This window comes from Galeopterus variegatus, unplaced genomic scaffold, assembly GCF_000696425.1.
Source record: "Galeopterus variegatus unplaced genomic scaffold, G_variegatus-3.0.2 Scaffold185, whole genome shotgun sequence".
In the NCBI taxonomy this organism is placed as follows: Eukaryota; Metazoa; Chordata; class Mammalia; order Dermoptera; family Cynocephalidae; genus Galeopterus; species Galeopterus variegatus.
The window spans coordinates 148,604-167,384 of NW_007726296.1; the positions used below are offsets into that span (position 1 = coordinate 148,604).

General features: G+C 42.1%; 1 protein-coding gene across 1 annotated transcript in view; it reads left to right on the forward strand.

Moving 5' to 3' along the window:
- Positions 1-10,603, forward strand: part of MRPS25 (mitochondrial ribosomal protein S25) — a 13,653-nt gene extending 3,050 nt beyond the window's left edge. The window contains exons 2-4 of the mRNA XM_008564331.1: positions 2,137-2,243; positions 9,541-9,628; positions 10,258-10,603. Coding sequence (XP_008562553.1) covers positions 2,137-2,243; positions 9,541-9,628; positions 10,258-10,450 — 388 coding nt within the window. The 3' untranslated portion in view covers positions 10,451-10,603. The remainder of the gene's footprint in view (positions 1-2,136; positions 2,244-9,540; positions 9,629-10,257) is intronic.
- The last annotated feature ends 8,178 nt before the right edge of the window (positions 10,604-18,781 follow it).

Genomic DNA, 18,781 nt, shown 5'->3' on the forward strand with positions numbered 1-18,781 from the left:
CGGAAAAAAAAAAAAAAAAAAAAAAAAAAAAAAAAAAAGACAACATAGAGAGCTACTTCTTAATTTTTAGCTTTAGGATTATCTAGTGACTTGCCACTGTGGAAGATGAGGATGTAGCCCTCTCCCACTACCACTGCTGTTCCCCCCCCTCAACGCTTGCACACTACTGCACCTCCATCTTCCTGATGTAGTTATTTCTGAATTTTGGATAGAATAATAGCCAATGTTTAAATTAATAGGACTTTGTCAACACTGTACACAACTGAGCCAAACAGAATACTATGATTATTTTTCTTTGTTGTTTTTGCAGATCCTTTTGTTTTCCCAGAGTTAGTAATTGTCACTGTTTTTGTTTTGTTTCAACTGCAGATTATGCTCCAATTGTGGAAGTCTCCTCAAATAAGTGGTCAAATAGTCAGGCTTTCTACTGATGCTATCAATTTCATCTTGAAAATATCTTCCAAGCTTCAGTCTGGACTGGTGGTGTGGCATTGCCATCTTCTTGGCATCATAATAGAGGCACAGAGCAGTCACTTGCCCTGGGGCAGGTGGCTAGGCAGGGGTGAGGCCAGGATTTGCAGCTGGGCAGGCTGGCTCTGGCACTGCTACCCTTGCCCCTTTCCATCTACTGGGTGGGGCAGGGAGCAGAGGGCGTATTTGAATTAGAGTTACTTGGGGAGTCTTTAATTAAGGGACTGTTTACAAAGGTGTGGGCAAGGATGGGGGAAAGAAACCACAAGGACTAGTGCAAGACGCCAGGCCCAGGCTCGAAGCAGTGAGGGGAGGGAATGGTTGTTGGCATCTGGAGACTGCAGGGCTGCCGGACAAGCCCACCTCCTCCCCAGCTGTCTCCTGCCCTCGCTTGCCATTGGCCTATCCACCACAATCCAGAGGGCAGGGCAGTCTGTTCAGTAGTCCACAGAGCTGGCAGTTCCAGGTGGTGAGGGACCAGGCGGGGCAGCCGGGAGGGATGCAGATGTGCAGTTGTGTCGGAGTTTTTTTAATCAGTCCTCTCCCAATGGGCAGTTGTTTCTGTCCCTTTGCTGTTACAGATAATGCCCCAGTATATCTCATGTATGTCTCTACATTCAACTGAAGAAACATCTAAAAACAGGTGAAAAATTTTTTTTTTTTTTTGGCAGCTGGCTGGTAAGGGGATCTGAACCCTTGACCTTGGTGTTATAGTGCCACACTGTAACCAAGTGAGCTAACCGGCCAGCCCAGAGGTGAAATCATTGAGTCAGGATCTGTGCTTTTAAAATTTTGCTGGCTCTAAATTGACCTACAGAGAGGTTAAGCCTATTTATATTCTTAAAGAAGTGTTTTCTCACTTCCATAACTTAAAAAGAAAATTTTTAGCAATCTACGAGGTGAAAAAAAATCATTTTAATTTACACAAGCTTATTGGGAAGATACTGAGAATCTCTTTATATGATGATAGGACATTTGGGGTTCTCTTTCAGCTAACTGCTATTAGGGACCTTTGCTTGTGGAGTTGTCAGTTTTATTAATGATGTGTACAACTCTGTATCAAGGGAATTAGCCCTTCGTTTTATGTTTTGCAAACGTTTTTCTTTTGGTTTGTCAGATGTTGAATTTGTGGTAAATTTTGCCATGCAAAGGTTTTAATGTAGTCAGTTATCTATGTTTTATACCTTTTAAGTTTTAAGGTTTTCCTCTGCTCCTAGATTGTAGAAATAGTCCCCCATTTTTCTTTTCCCGGTTTCATTTGTTTTCAAATGGTGTAACCTAGATAAGGTGCACACCCGTAAGGGTTTGGCTCATCACACCTCTCCTCATGTGCACACTGTGTGGTCACCACACAAATCCAAACACAGCGCCTATCAGGCTTCACTTCTGCATTTCTCCTTGTGCTTTGGTGAGTTTCAAGCTGGTGTGCAGCACGGTGGGGACACAGCTCGCTTTCCCTCCAGTGACTGGCCAGGAGCCTGACAGTGCTCAGAGAACACACTAACGGAAGATCCCTTTGAGCTGTTTTTCTCTGCCTTTTTGAGGGGCAGGGCCCTCTGAGAATGTGCTGAAACCTCTGGACTTTGTCCCTAGAATAATACACATGTGCACAAAATTTTAGGTTAAAAACTCTGTTTCTTAGGTTAAATTTTTTCCTTTTTGCAGGAAATTTGTGTTTTTCAACATACCTCAGATCCAATACAAAAACCCTTGGGTGCAGATCATGATGTTAAAGAACATGACGCCATCGCCCTTCCTGCGATTCTATTTAGGTGAGTGAGGGGCCTGCACAGACGTTGGAGATATGCCTGGAAAGACTGTTCCCTTTCCTCCCTGCTGTAGCAGCCAGGGTGAGCTGAAAGCCGAGCATAGGCAACACTTCCGTCACTCCCATCCCCTTTGACTTCCCTCTGCTGGGTACACAATGGCTGCTGAGGTCTGGCCTCTTCTTCCTCCTTCCCTTTCCCCTCATGTCCTGCTGTCCCCAGCCTCACACCTTGGGGGCTGAGTTTTCCACATTCCCTTGCCACACCATGCCCTGATGCCACTGCTCATGCTGAGCCCTCCACCTGGAATCTCCTTTCTACCTATCTTTGCTTATTTAGTTTAAAAAAAGTCCTTGAGGACTCAGCTTTGATACCACTTCTTCTAGAAAGCCTTCCCTGAGCCCTAGAATGCCCTTGCCTGTGCTCCCAAGCCCCTTCCACTTAGTGCCGATCACATTCTATGGAAGTGTCTGTTCTCTCTGGACTGTGTATTTAACACGATGCTGTTCATATTTGGACCTGGTTCTAAGTGACATTTATTAAGTTAAATTGGGCTCAGTGCTGGAAAATCAGGAGCCCACGTCTTGACTCAGCTCTCTACTCAGTTGTTCTGATCCTGAGCAAGTAACATTCCCATTTCTTTCTGAAGTGAAGGCAAAACATCTGCCTTACATGGTTATGAGAATCAAATGAAGTGTAGATTGGGAAATGTTTCAGGAAACTGATGATGTTCTTTCGTTCATTCCTCAAATTTGTATGGAGTGTTTACCAGGACCAGACAAGATTCTAGGTGCTGAGATGTCAGGAAGCCACATAGACAAAAATCTTTGCCCTTGTGGAGATTGTATTTTAGAAGGAGGAGACCAAGAATGAACCAGAAACTTAACAAGAAGATATGTTAGAAGATAAGTGCTACAAGATAAAGGAAAACTAGAGCCAGGGCAGGGGGTGAAGAGAATGGTGGGCGTATGGCAGTTTTGTGTGCATGAGTTTTGTTTGTGTTTTAAAAAATTAACTTTACTGAGGAATGATTTACCTATAGTGAAATGCACAGGTCTTAAATGTACATAGTTTCAGGGATTCTGACAGTTTTATGTGTCTGTATCATCACTTTCCTGATGAAGATACAGAATGTTGCCATCACTGGAGGAAGTTTCTTAGTGCTGCTTTCCAAGTAGTTCCCCTTTACACCAGAGCGACCAGTTATGATTTCTTTCACCATAGATCAGTTTTGTTTTAAAACTTCATGTAAACAGATCTCATAGCACATTTTCTTTTGCATCTGGCTGCTTTCACCCATCGTGTTTTTGAGATGCATCCATGTTGCACCTAACCGTGGTTTATTCATTTTTATTGCTGAGTGGTATTCCGTTATATGAATATACCACTGTTTTTGTTTATCCATTTGCCTGTTAATGAACCTTTGAGTTTTTGTTAGATGCCAAGACAGAGTTAGAAGTATGACATTTATTGGAGATGGAGATAAGACCTTGAAAGATAAAAGGGAGAGGGAGGTGGGTAGACAGCTTCTAAAAGCTGTCCACATTCTTTAGCTTGTGGCCCCGTTCCTTTATCTTCAAAGCCAGCAACACTGCCTATCTGGCCATTCTTCTATAGTTACATCTCCCTCTGACCACAGCTCAGGAAGGTTCTCTAGTTTTAAGGACCCATGTGATTAAATTGGGTGCACTGGGTTATCCAGGATAATCTCCTCATCTCAATGTCCTTAACTTGAGACACATCTGCAGAGTCCCCTTTGCTATGTAAAGCAACATATTCCCAAATTCTAGGGGATGAGGACATGGACATCTTTGGGGACCATTATTCTACCCACTGCATTAAGTCTTTTAAATTTTAGCATTCTGATGGGTGTATATCTCATTGAAGTTTTAATCTCCATTTCCCCAGAAGCATCTTTTTCATGTGCTTATTGGCCACTCGTGTTTTTTCGTAGAGAGTCTGAATCTTGTCCATTTAAGGGGTGGGGCGGCACTGTTTTCTTATTGAGTTCTTTATATACTCTGGATGCAATTCCTTTGTCAGATGTTCTGTAACTATTTTCTCTCAATCTGTGGCCTGCTTTTCATTTTCCTAATGGTGTTTTTGGAAGAGTAGCAGTTTTAATTTTGGTGAATTCCAGTTCTCCAATTTATTCTTTTATGTTTGGTGCTTTTTGTGTCCTGTCCAGGAAATCTCTGTCTACCCCAAGGCCACAAAGATTTTCTTCTGTGTTTCCTTGAGAATTGATATAATTTTAGATTTTACATTTAGGCCTGTGATCCACTTTGAGTTATTTTCTGTGTATTAAGTGTGGTAGGGATTTCTGTTTTTTAAATTTGGGATATCCAGTTGTTATAGCACCATTTTGTTGGCATCTTTGTCAAAAATCAGTTGACCAAGAATGGATTAACAATGCGGTCTATCCATACAGTGGAATATTACTCAGCCATGAAAAGGAATGAAGTACTGATAACATGCTAATGTGGATGAACCTTGAAAACACACTAAATGAAAAGCCAGATATAAAGGGCCACATATTATATGATTCCCTTTATATGAAATATCCAGAAAAGTTAAATCCATAGAGAGAAAAAGTGGTTGCCAGGGGCAGGGAAAATAAAGAGTGACTGCTTAATGAATGGGTACAGGGATTTTGTTTGGGGTGATGAGAAAATTCTGGAACTAAATATTGGTAATATTGTGTTTATGCTAAAAACCACTGAATTGTATACTTTAAAATGGTTAAAATGGTAAATTTTATGTTATGTGTTATTTACCACATAAAAAATCACTTATTTTGCTGTTCTGTATTCTTCATTTTTCACTGATCTGTATGTCTGTCCTTATGCTAATACCATGCTGTCTGCTGTCTTGGTTTTTGTAGCTTTATAAGTATGGAAATCAGGTAGTACAAATCCAATTTTATTCTTTTTTCCCTCAAAATTATTTTGGCTATTCTAGGTCCTTTGCATTTCCATATAAACTTTAAAATCTTCTTGCCAGCTTCTAGAAAAAAGTTTGCTGGGGTTTTGATTGGCATTACATTATAGATCGGTTTTAGGAGGATGGACTTTTTTTTTCAATAGTATCTTTTATTATTATTTTTCTTATGTAATATTTTTATTCACTATAAATTTAATACATGTTCATTATAAAACATCTTTTAGAAAATACAGAAAAGTAGAAGGAAAGATGAAAATCATACATAATCCCACAACTCAAAATAAAATTTTATGTTTCCTGACAGTCTTTTCCTATGAAAATATTTTCACATAGTTAAAATCATACTCTCTCTCTCTCTCTCTCTCTCTCTCTATATATATATATATACACATACAGTCTTTTCCTATGAAAATATTTTCACATAGTTAAAATCATACTCTCTCTCTCTCTCTCTATATATATATATATATACACATTTTTTTTTTTGCCACAAGTCTTAATACATTTCAAAAGACTAAGATCATAGAAAATATGTTCCCTGACCAAAAAACAGACGGAAATTTAGAAAACTCACAGATGTGTGGAAATTAAACAACACTCTCCTAAATAAACAGTGGGTAAAAAGAAAAATCACAGGGAAATTAGAGAGTGCTTTGAGATAAAAATCAAAGCACAGTATATCAAATTTAGAGGATGCAGTGCTTAGAAGAAAATTTATACTCATAAACACCTGTATTAAGAAAAAGAAAAAATCTCAAATTAGTAATGTAAACTACCTTAAGAAAATAGAAAAAGTCAATCAAACTAAAACAAAAGCTAATATAAGTAGCAAATAACAAAGATTACAACAGAAGCATATGAAATAGGGAATTAAAAAACAAAAGAGAAAATCAACAAAACCAAAAGTTGCTTCTTTAAAAGGATCAACCAAATTTGCAAACATTTATCTAGAGTGACTGAAATTACTAAAATCAGAAATAAAGGGGGCTGGCCCGTGCCTCACTTGGGAGAGCATGGTGCTGACAACACCAAGTCGAGGGTTAAGATCCCCTTACTGGTCATCTTTTTTTAAAAAAAAAAAAAGCAGGGACATTATTACATTGTCACTATGGCTTTTTGTGGTGGTAAGATTTAGTTTGTTTCTTTTTCTTGTTTGCATTTTTGTTCTATCAGTGGGTTCTGTTCTTTTTTGTGTATTTGTGGTAGTGATTATTGTTTTTTAGATTCCAAATGAAGGACTTCCTTGATGATTTCTTGTAGGGCTGGTTGTGTGATTGTGAACTCCAGGTTTTTTTTGGTACATACACTATTTCTCCCTCATTTCTGAAGGATAGCCTTGCTGGATATAGTATTTTTGGCTGGCAGTTTTTTTCTTTTAATGTTTTGAATATATCATCCCTTTTTCTTCTGGCCTGTAGAGTTTCTGTTGAGAAGTCTGCTGTTAGTCTGATAGGGGCTCCCTTGTAAGTGACTTGATGCTTTTCTCTTGCTTCTTTTAAGATTCTCTCATTGTCTTTGAACTTTGCCAGTTTGACTGTAATGTGTCTTGGAGAGGATCTTTTTGGGTTGAATCTGTTTGGGCCTCCTGGATCCGAAGGTCCATGTCTCTCCCTATACCTGGGAAGTTTTCCATTATTATTTTGTTGAATAGGTTTTCCATGCCTTTTCTTTTCTCCTCCCCTTCTGGAACACCCATGGTTTGAATATTTGTGTGCCTGAGGTGGTTTGCTAGCTCCCTTAAGTTTTCTTCATTTTTAAAAATTCTTCTTTCCTTTTTCTGTCCACCTGGGTTATTTCGAAAAGATGATCTTCAAGATCAGAAATTCTTTATTCTGCTTGCTCTAGCCTGCTGCTTAAGCTGTCAGTTGTGTTATTTCCGTAAGTGAATCTCTCAGTTCCATGAGTTCTGCTACATTCTTTTTCAAAGTATTTATCTCTTTGTAAATTTCCTCCTTCATATCTTGGATTTTTTTTCTCATTTCATTATGTTGTCTAATGGAGTCGTCTTGTATCTCAGTGAGTTTCCTTAAGAATGTTGCTTGGAATTCCTTTTCAGTCATTTCAAGGGTTTCCTGCTCTGTAGGGTCTGGTATTTGACAATTACTGTATTCTTTTGGTGGTGTCATATTTTCTTGGGTTTTCATATTTCTAGTATTTTTACATTCATGTCTGGTGATCTGGTAGAGCAGTTGCTTTTTCTGTTACTCTGGAGTGGGCTTTGAGGAGAGAGATGTCCTCTTCTGGTCTCTGCTGGTAACTCTTCCTTGTGTCAGTGCAGTCAAGTGTTTGGCAGGCTGCCTGCATGGTGACTGTGGTGGGCCACCCATGCGTAAGTGGTGTTTTTGGCATGCTCTCTTGCCTGCTCTGGGTGGGGGGTGCCTCGGTAAAGTCATGTCTAGGACACCGGGAGTGCTGTCTTGCCTTGCTTCTGGGCCAGGATGGACATTTTAACAACATCGAGAATATTTTGTGATTACTGTAAATGGTACTTTTTAAAATTTCATTTTCTGGGCTGGCCTGTGGCTCACTCGGGAGAGTGCGGTGCTGATAACACCAAGGCCACAGGTTCGGATCCCATATAGGGATGGCCAGTTTGCTCACTGGGTGAGCGTGGTGCTGACCACACCAAGTCAAGGGTTAAGATCCCCTTACCGGTCATCTTTTGGGGGGAAAAATTTCATTTTCCAATTGTTTGCTAACAACCAAACAGCTATATAGAAGTATAGTTCATTTTTGTATGTGAAAAATTTTTTTTTTGTAAATGGACCTTATGTCTTGCAATCTTCCTAAAATTCACTTCATTCTAGTTTTATTTTGTAGATTCCTTAGGATTTTCTACATACACTGTATTCATGTCACCTGCAAATAAAGACGGTTGTACTTTTCCAATCTTTTTCTTAATGGCTTAATCTTCTTCTTGGCTAAAGTGGCAGTGATATTATTTTGCATTTCTACTAGCAATATATGAAAGTTCCACTATTCTGCATACTCAGTAGGACTTGGTATTGTCTGTTATTACAAATTTTAGCCACTGTAAGATCTCATTGTGGCTTCAATTTTCATTTTCCTAATGAGCAATAGTGACCCTCTTTCCATGTGCTTATTATTAGCCTTTTTTTTGGGGGGTTAAATGTTTATTCAAATATTTTCCTCATTTTTTTAGTTAGATTGCTTAGCTCAGTGAGTCGTGAGTCCTTTATATATTCTGGATATAGGTCCTTTATCAGACATATACATTATTAATATTTTGTCCCACATTATGGCTTATGTCTTCTTTTGAAGTGCAAAAGTTTTGAATTTTAAATGCAATTTATTGATTTTTTTTTATGGATCATGTTTTTAATATCATATTTATTAAATATTTGCTTAGGTAATGTCATGAAGATTTTCTCCTGTGTTCCCTTATAGAAGTTTTATAAAAAGCTATTTAAAAAAAAAAAAAAAAAAAAAGCTTTAGTTCTTTCATTTAGGTCTTTGATTCATTTTGAGTTTTTTCATTTTTTTTTTTTTTTTTTAATGTTGTGTGGTAAAGGTCTAGATTTGTTTATTTGCATGTTGTCCCAGTACCATTTATTGAAAAGACCATCTTTCTTTCTTTAATTATCCTGGCATCTTTGCCAAAGTCTAATTGACCTAATGTGAGGGTTTCTTTCTGGGCTCAGTTCTTGCCCATTGTGCTCCATATCTGTTCTATGCTGGTACCACACTGTCTTGATTACAGTAACTTCAATTTATAGCAAATTTGAAATTGGATAGTAAACATCCTATTTTCTTGTTTCTCAAAATTGTTGTAGCTATTTTGAGTCTTTTGTATTTCTATATGAGTTTTAGAATTAACTTGTCAGTTTCTACAAAAACACCTGCTGCGATTTTGATAGGGATTGTATTGAATCTATTGATCAGTTTGGGGAGAAATGCCATCTTAATATTACTAAGCCTTTCCATCCATGACCATGGAGTTCTTTCCATTCGTATAGTATACTTGGATTATGTCTGCTTATGTCTATGGAATATGGAAAAAGGAAGGGTAGCACTGTGAGATATAAACAAATATGTTTATTTTATTGTTAAAATGTTTCTGCTGGGCCGGCCCGTGGCTCACTCGGGAGAGTGTGGTGCTGATAACACCAAGGCCACGGGTTCGGATCCCTGTATAGGGATGGCTGGTTGGCTCACTGGCTGAGTGCTGGTGCTGACAACACCAAGTCAAGGGTTAAGATCCCCTTACCGGTCATCTTTTAGGAAAAAAAAAAAAAAAAAATGTTTCTGCCACTAAAACAAATCCCAAATCACAACCTTTTGAGGCTGAGGAGTGTGCTGTGAGTTCTCAGCTTCTCCTCCCTGTGCTTCCTGTTTCTAGATTCTGGAGAGCAGGTTCTGGTGGATATGGAGACCAAGAGCAATAAGGAGATTATGGAGCACATCAGAAAAATCTTGGGGAAGAATGAGTGAGTTGCTTGGGTTGACCTGAAGGGGAGCAAACTTCTCAGCCTGGAGAATTTGGGGGAGAAGAACGGGGTGTGTGGGGAGAGTGCTGAGAGGGGAGGTTTGCTCGCAGTGGTGAGTCTGGGCTGTGGAGTCAGCTCCGCTGTGAAGTGGGGACAAAGCTCACTCTCCCTCCTTGGGCTGGGACAGCTGACGTGCGCCCTGTGCTACTGCTCTCCTGGGAATCTCAGCTGGGGGCTGGAAGGTGTACAGCCTTCGGCCTCTATGACATGCCCCTTTTCTTTCCATCAATGAGACAGGAAGAAAGGGAGGGAAGCCAAGAAAGTCTCTCTTTGAGAAACCACACAGAGGTGTTTCCAGGCTTCTTTACCCTGTGGTTTTTCATCCTAGTCAGAGCTGCGGGCCCCCGTGGGCTGCAGGAAGGCTGACCACACCAGGTGGGCTTGTTTCTGTGGGCTGTGGGCACAACAGTGGGTTTTCCTGTGGTCACTCCTCTGGGGGCCAGCAGGGAGTGAGGAGCAGGTCAGAAAGCAAGAGGTCTGTGTCTCCCTGGCTTATGGTGGCTTCCCTGCTCTGTCCACTGGCTCAGTCATGTTCCTCATGCTTCCTTGCTGTCTATGCTCTTTGGCAGGAAAACCCTCAAGGAAGAGGAGGAGGAGAAAAAGCAGCTCTCTCACCCAGCCAGCTTTGGTCCCCGGAAGTATTGCCTGCGGGAGTGCATCTGCGAAGTGGAGGGACAGGTGCCCTGCCCGAGCGTGGTGCCGTTACCCAAGGAGATGAGGGGGAAGTACAAGGCCTCACTGAAAGCCGGTGGCCAGGACTAGGGCTCGGGGCCACTGGATGGAACACTTGGCATGGGGGTTACCTTCACCCCAGGGAAGCCCCTGGTTCTGTCCTCAGAGACTCTGGAAATCTCTTTGCAATAAAAGGTCCCCTTCATGCACTTGTGTAAAAGGATGTGGAGAGGAGTGTCTGCAGCTGAGCTGCTGAATCAATGTCTCTGCTCCATCAGTCACAAAACGCATCTTAGTCACTCTGGTCACATGGCACATATCTGGTCAGACAGGGAAGAGGAGTCTGCATGGCAAAAGGGCTTTGGGCCAGGGAGGGTGTAAGACACATCTCGTTATTGCTCATCTCAGTCCTGTGACCGAAGTTTTCCTGGTCTTCGCTGGCGCTGAATCTCTCTTCAGACCGTACTGTGGAGAACATAAGGGCTGCTGCAGTTGAGTCTGGCTGGAGTCTTCTGCAGCTGACAGTGTGGCCACCCCTCCACCCAGGTCTTTTGGGTATTTCTCAGAAATCCAAAGGTGACCCTTTATACAGCACCTATTTTTTAAACTAAAGCAACCGACTCTTGTCTCCTGGGAGCCTGGCTGTGGCCAGAGGTGAAGGAGCCAATACTGGCTGACAGGTCAGCCTCACTTGGGCATGTGCCCCAGGCTGGTCAGCCATTGCCCACCCCGCGGCCTGTTTTTGTGCCTTAGGGGTTTACTGGTCATCAGGGAAGAAAGGTGGTATGCCTGGTGGAGACTGAGGGGCCCTGCTGGGGGATGGTGTCTGGGGCTGACCGTTCAGCTCTCAGCCCAGTCCTCTTTTTTTTTTAAAGATGACCGGTAATTGGCTCTTAACCCTTGACTTGGTGTTGTCAGCACCACGCTCTCCCAAGTGAGCTAACCGGCCATCCCTATATAAGGATCCGAACCCGTGGCCTTGGTGTTGTCAGCACCGCACTCTCCCAAGTGAGCCATGGGCAGGCCCTTGGCTCAGTCCTTGCTCTTAAGGTTTGTCTGGGAGCTGATGTGATGTGTGACACATCTTCGTGGTAGTTCTTTCCTTCTAGGACCCTGGTGTTACTGTCACTTTAGTTATACTGGCTTCGGCCCCCAAAAGAGAGCAGAGCCCTCTAGGGTCACCTTAAGAGTAGGTTTACTTAGTCAAAAGTGAAGGATGGCCTGGACCAGAGACTCTTGGAAACACAGATAGACTTGACTTTATGGGACACAGCAGGACAGTGGTTAAAAGAATTAAAAAAGGATAGTGGGGCTGAGAAGAGCAAAGCTGAAGTCTTTATTCCTCTACTTCCTGGGGACCTAGCCAAATCCTAAAGCTCTCTGGGTCCTTAACTGGTAAAATGGGAATAAGGCAGTATCTGCCACATGAGGTAGTGGCCAGTGACATGATAAAAAGCTACAGTACGTTTTATGTAACTGTTGGAGATGATCACATGAAATTGGGCACATTTTGATCCTTTTACCTTTGATGCTCAAGTTCTGGCTTATGATGATTTCACACCAGACCTGTGTTCAGGGTGATGTCTGTAGGGGTGGGGGGGACAGTGGGGTGCGGGTCTGATGTGTAATGGATGGTGTTCCTTAGATGGCTGCAGGCCAAGGTGGTGTTTCATTGAGACTCAGCACCTTGTCCTCCCACTCTACCATTTTGGAGGGTGGGTAGGAAAAGCTGTCATTGAAATCCCTCCTGTAGGTGCTGGTTGCAGTCTTGACCTTAACACCAGCTGACTGGGCTTTTTCACTTGGTAGCAAGGGCTCTTCAGAAAGCAGTTAGTTCAGGCCAGCCCCGTGGCTCACTCAGGAGAGTGCGGCGCTGATAACACCAAGGCCACAAGTTCGGATCCCTATACGGGATGGCCGGTTAACTCACTTGGGAGGGCGTGGGGCTGACAACACCAAGTCAAGGGTTAAGATCCCCTTACCGGTCACCTTTAAAAAAAAAAAAAAAAAAGTTCTTTTGGTCTTTATTTGCACAATTTAGGTCTCCATAGCTAGTTAGGCAGAAAACCCTACAGAAGCATTCCTTCCCTCTACTGCCCCAAGAGGTTGCTAACCAGCAGGATCATCCTGAACCAAAGTAGTGACTCTTTACAGAGATAATAAACGTCCAGTGCCTGATAGAAGACTTGGTCTGGAGGTCAGGCTTGACACGGTCGTGAGGGGCTATAGCAGGGAGAGCCGAGACTCCGTGCCTGCTGGGGATTGAGGCTGAAGGGGGTGTGGAGATGGTGCCATCATTACTGTTTGCATGGACTAGTTCACAGGCAGCAGACAATGATTCTGGCAGTCAGCACCTCTAGGAGGCATTGTTGTCTCTTGAAACCTTTGTCTTTTTTGTCTATTTTGTTTATCGGTGATAAAAGATGAGTTAGGGCGGGCTGGCTGGCTCACTGGATTAGAGCATGGTGCTAATAACAACAAGGACAAGGGTTCAGATCCCCTTACCAGCTAGCTGCCAAAACTAAAAAGTTAAAAAGATGAGCTTAAAATGTACAGAAACGGAAAAGATAACAGAGGATTTTATAATCGACACACAATTTTATTTGCACAAGCAGTGCTCACCAGATGGCTTTTGGCCTTGTCCTTCTGAAGTGGTGACCAATTTTCTTTTTGTTTTGAGGTACTACCTGGCAATGCAATTTAAAGCTATTTGGCTGCATTAAGTTCTGTCATGGATCTGACTTCTCACTTGTAAAATGAGAGGTCGATGACATAATGAGGAAGTTCTTTCTAAAACCTTAAGAACATATTTTTACCCTGGATAGCAAATGTCCTTAGGGATGAGTTTGCTGCTTTGAGGTCTGGCTCTGTACATCTGTCTGTGATGGCATCTGAGAGGTCTAGCAGCCTAGCTGTGGTGTGTGTTCTGCTGCAGAAATGTCTGAGTGGCTTCCTTACCTCCACACCCAGGGCCTGCCCACATGCGGACTCTCCTGCCAGAGTTTTCTACTAAAAGTACAAGTCCAGTGGACCACGAAGGGCTAAATCACTGTTGTGTGAGGCGGAGCATTGTAGAGATGTGACCACCAGGATGCTGCATCTGCACCTGCTACTAGGGTTCACGTGAAGGTGCTCTGGGCATGTCTGGGGGCCAGATATCATCATTGTTATGAGGAGAAATGATCAGCAGGATGCATGTTAGTCTTTAATTCACTTTTAATAGTATAAACCTCATTTAGGTAGTAGTATTAAGCCACAACAATGCCACATTGAAACAGCATTTAATAAAATGCATAAAGCTAATTCATGCACTGCAATACTCTATATACAAACACAACAATGCAAATTCTTCAAGACTGAAGACATAGATTAGATATAAAATTCAGTTTAAAAAGAACATGCTATTTTTTAAATGCCATCACATAAACAAAGCTGATTTCACAGGGTGAAGAAAGCTGTGTAAAACTACAGCTTTCAACAGGTTTTAAATCTGGAATTAAAATGTAATGGCAGAAACCAGTATTTTCTATATTGTGAAGGGCAGAGGTTACAGAAACGGTCCCAAGAAAATCTAACACCTGAATTTTCCTTTAATAGACGTCTTTTGAGAGGGCTGGGAATGCGGCTACATTTTAAGGGAGGTCCAAACTACAGGTAAAAACTACAGTTTGTACTATGAAAAATGTGCAGCTTTTAGGTTATAAAAACTAGTTGAACACTGGTTTACAAGATAATTGGGAGAACAGAGAGACTGTAGAAAAATACTCCAGCACTTGAGTTGTACGTGGCAGCAGCATTTGAGTCCATGAGTGCTGTGGCTGTTAAAATAATATCATTTGTAATGTACAGTCTGCTACTTCCTAATGCTATCCAAACATTAAACTTTAACACAGTCTGTCAATTGATAAATGCTGAGCATTTTTTCTGTGTTGTGTGTTTAAATATTGAGACACCAAAATTATTGGCCTCTTAACTGAAAGTGTAGCTGGGCATGAAAAATGACATTTCTCCCCCCAAAGATACTTTTTTTAAGCTCACAGTTTAATTATTCTTAGATTGTTGTTAAGATAAATAGCCCCAAGGGAAAATCGTTTAAGATTCACTTAGAGACTGTCAAGCTTCCCTTTGTATTTTAACTGGAAAGCCAATAGTGTGATTGTCACGACAGGCAATGACATGGGAAAGATCGAACAATCACTGTTGGATGAGTCCAGTGAAATAGGAGCTTTCTTTACGTCAAAAACAGGGGAAGCCGAAGGCTGAATGACCCACCGTCTCACAAAAGGCACTGAGTACTATGGTTTCATGAAGTGTTTTTCAAATATTTTGATAGCTTATTTTATAAAGAAAAAGCAGCCTGTGTGTTATGTGAGTTTTGCAGTTATCCAGTGATTTTATTCAGCAGGCCAGCTTTCCACATTCCTGCCAGGCAGGCCCCTGCTCACCAGGTCTGCGAGCATCTACTGCTGGGCTGGGCCCTGGCTCCCAAGTGCCGTGTCTCAGTTTAAAGCCATTTAGGGGGAAAATTGATATCTGTAGCTTTAAGAGCACATATATCCCTATTAAAATGTAAATTTTATATGAAAAATTTAAATCATAATTTACAGAAGGGCATTAAGTCAATGAATGTCATTCATATGCTTACAGTAATGTGGGCTTTGTAGCTTATATGCCACAAAGGTTAGCCATCAACATTCATGCTTATTTTTAAAGAAGAATATGTGGTAGGCTGTTTATTTTTAACTGTCATTAGAGATAGGAACTTCTATTTGTTTAGCCACAGGATAGTGCCCCAAATCTTGCTGACTGAGCAGAGTGAGCATGGGAGACTGCTACCACCTCTGGAGTCAGCACCGTGCGACAGAGCTCTTGAGTATTTGGGAAGGCCAATGGCGCTAGCCACCAACTTCCTTCCGATTAGGTCGTAAATAGCATGACAGGCAAGTTAAAAATCCCCACTTAGTTTTGGGCATTAGGATAAACTGTCTTCCAGCTTCCTGGCCCTCGTCTGAACCTGGAGAATAGAGAGCAGTGTGACCCTGTCAGAACCATCTCTGTTCCGACTTCTTCCTTGTGCAGGGTGGAGATTCTCACTTCATGGCCCTTCCCAGGCAGGCTCACCCAAAGGAAAATGGATAAAATCACCAGCAAATCTTCCCTGCTGAGGGACCTTGGAAAACCCACATCAGTTTACATTAGCAACTCTTATCAAAAACTCTCTTTAAAACAGGGAAAGTTTGGATACATGTCTGTATACATCATATACATCTATGTACACATACACTATATACACTGTACATATAGAGCAGATATAAACACATGTACATTCATTGTCATACAGCCTATAAATCTGTACACACACAATGCCACTGAAGGACCCCAGGGCTGGACACGCGAAGTGTACGCTGGCGGGAGGCACACGATGAGGAGGTCCAGACCCTGTGTATAAAAGACCCAAATCAACCCTGTCGCGATTAGGGGTTGGCTTTAAAAATTTACATCAGAGTTAAGACACTTTCAAAGAGCCGCATAACCTAGCCCCATGTAGGGAAACTGCTCTGCCGGCTGAGACACTCCCAAGATCCAAAGGGCACTGCCCTCCGTGAGAGGAAAGCGGATGCCAGACAACAGCACTTTTTATGACCTGGACTTGGAAACGTCATCTACTACTCCACTGCACACAAAGCCATTTACACTGGAAAGCAGGCAACAAGGTTCTGGACTACAATGAGACCAGGTCCTGGAACATGGCTCCATAGACACGGCATGAGCTGCCACCTACAGCCAGGGACCCTGTTCAGGTGGAAGGCAGGCTGTGAGCAGGACTGCTCTGCAGGAAATGCCCCCAAAGGATTAGAACTTTTTTGTTCCAGGTAAAAGCACTAGATGTAGCTAAAGTCCTTATAATTCTTTGCTCCCTGCTGTGGCTAACCCCAGCAAAACAGCTCAGTATGTGTGTAGTGTGGATATAAACCTATGTCCTGCTGAGGATGTTGCTGCTGTTATTAGGGAGCCCAAGGTGTCCACTGTCACCTCCATGGCTGGTGTCCTAACAACCTCAGAGTCCACATGTAATACTGACACTGACAAGCTAAAAACAATCCCTCTAAAGGGCAATTATATAATACATCTTACAACAACTGACCACACCTGAAATTAAATATAGAAACCCAAACAACTAAAGAACTCCAAATGACAGCCTTATGGCTGAATTTAGACAATAAATAATGTAACCCCCCATTACACACACATAGAAATGTCAAATTAGAAGGATGGTAATATTCTTCCTTGAAACACTTGCCAGGAGTAACTTGAAAAGTATTTGCTTAAGTAATTTGGTCTTTTTCTATGTCTCTTCCTGTCCTGTTTTATGCTTATATGTAATGATCTCCACAAATTTCAACACATAACTGTCTCAACCCAACATTATCAGAGATACTTCTGAAATGAACCCACCTATCCAAGAAGTGACAGTGTGTGTCTGGCCACCTCACTGAGCCAGTGTGCCTCTCTTCACTAATGGAGGAGAGGCCAGGCTGGCAGAAAGGGGACACGACAAAGTTTCATGGCAAAACAGCCTAGGAATTCAGTGGGCAGAGGGTTGGTTTCACTTCATTAAATCCAGAGTTTCACAAAGTACTAATGAGGGTTACAAGCCCTGGAAAAGTTGGAGCCCAAACATTTGGTTGGGATCTTTAAGTAATTTTTGACTTTGGGTTGACTTTCCTTAACCAATTTGACAAGAGACGGAATGGACCTGCAGTCAAAGGCTTGAAATGAGTTCAGGCAGCAAGAATTCAGGTTATGTGGATATGATCCTTAAAGAAAAGGCCGTTTCAAAGTAAGGCCAAGAGGCTCTGGGAAACCAATGAAGGAGTGTTCAAAGCCCAAAACAGTCCCCCAGAATCAGCTATCACCAGCAAAGGGACTTTAAGAGCAGGACCAAGTTAGAATCAGCAATTTTCCAAGCTAAACTGTTTTTTTCCTCCAGTGCTCTCTCACAAGAGCTTGGCACTCCTTATCCAACCTGAGTCTAAATAGCCTAATGGACACGGGACTTCCAGAGCCTGCCGCTGAGTGGCCTAGGAATGAGGGAGTGGCCTGTGGGAGTCTTTTCACCAACACTGAGAACTAGGATCTGAAAGCTGTGACACAACATGTATTCCACATGATCGACATGCTCACACACAAAAATCAAAAGGCCAGAAGAGCAGGAAACTCTGTGAGATGAATACTTCAAGAATCCCACTACTGAAATCTTTCACAAGCAGAGACAAAACAGACCTAACTCCAGTGTCTTGGCCATTTTTTGGTCTTAATTTAAAATTTATAACATTTCAGGATTAGGAAACTAAAAATTACTAATTACTTTAAATCCGTTCCATCATTTTATCATAATAGCCACCTCCACTAATCTACAAAATTTGTTTCCAAGGCATGAGCCATAAATGATATAATTAAATCCAAAAGAGAATTAGAAGTTGGAGATACTGTCCCCACTTAATTCCTACTAACAATGACTTACATAAGGTGCTGCTAACATTTCAGTATAAAGCACCCTGTTCTGCTTTCAGCCTGTCCAGCATGTGTGTGGCACCCACCTTGACACTGCCGGCCAAGCCAGATCAGAGCACCTGCAAGGCAGGGAGTGTGCTGGGATCTTTTTGGGTATCATCTGATCAACAGATTCAACAGACATGAATTCAACCTTACAGGATATATTTTCTTAATCTGGGCTATACAAAAAGAAAATACAAAGTCTTCCACATACCACTTTCTCAAACAGGAAAAGCTTGCTTATTCATATCCATGGGAATTTATGGATACTCCAAGTTAGACATAACTTCCTCATAAATGTATTCTGTTCTTGTTGTAAACTACGGTTGCTATAATTTACGAGGAGGAATACCACCTTGGGAATTGAGGGTTGTTTTTTAAGGAGCTGGCAGCCTGCCACATCCCTCGGTGAAAATGCTCCAGGGGTGTTTTGCTGGCACACACCTGGGGGAACCAAAGTGCATGGTGTGCCAGTAGCATTGAAAGACTTGCCAACAGAGATGCTGAATTGAGACATCTGAAAATCCCTAATACTTATGGGCAACAGAGAGAAACCATTCAGAAACCTTTCGTTCACTTTTACCAGGCCCAGGCCACCCTGGCCAGGCAGCAAGATCCTGCACAGCACCAACTCAGCCCACTGCTCTGATGGGCCTGCAGAAACACAGGCAGTTCCTGAGGGGGTGTTGGAATGGAAACCCCTGGGTAAGGGAACCCTCACACTCCAAGGAGACCACATTCCCCCATCTGGACAACATGCAGCCACCCCAGATCATATTCAGGAAGTGCTGCTGACAAGGTTCAAACTGCCCACCTTATGCTTTTTGGTCAAAAGGCTCTGTCTGCCATGAGTGGTGGAGATCT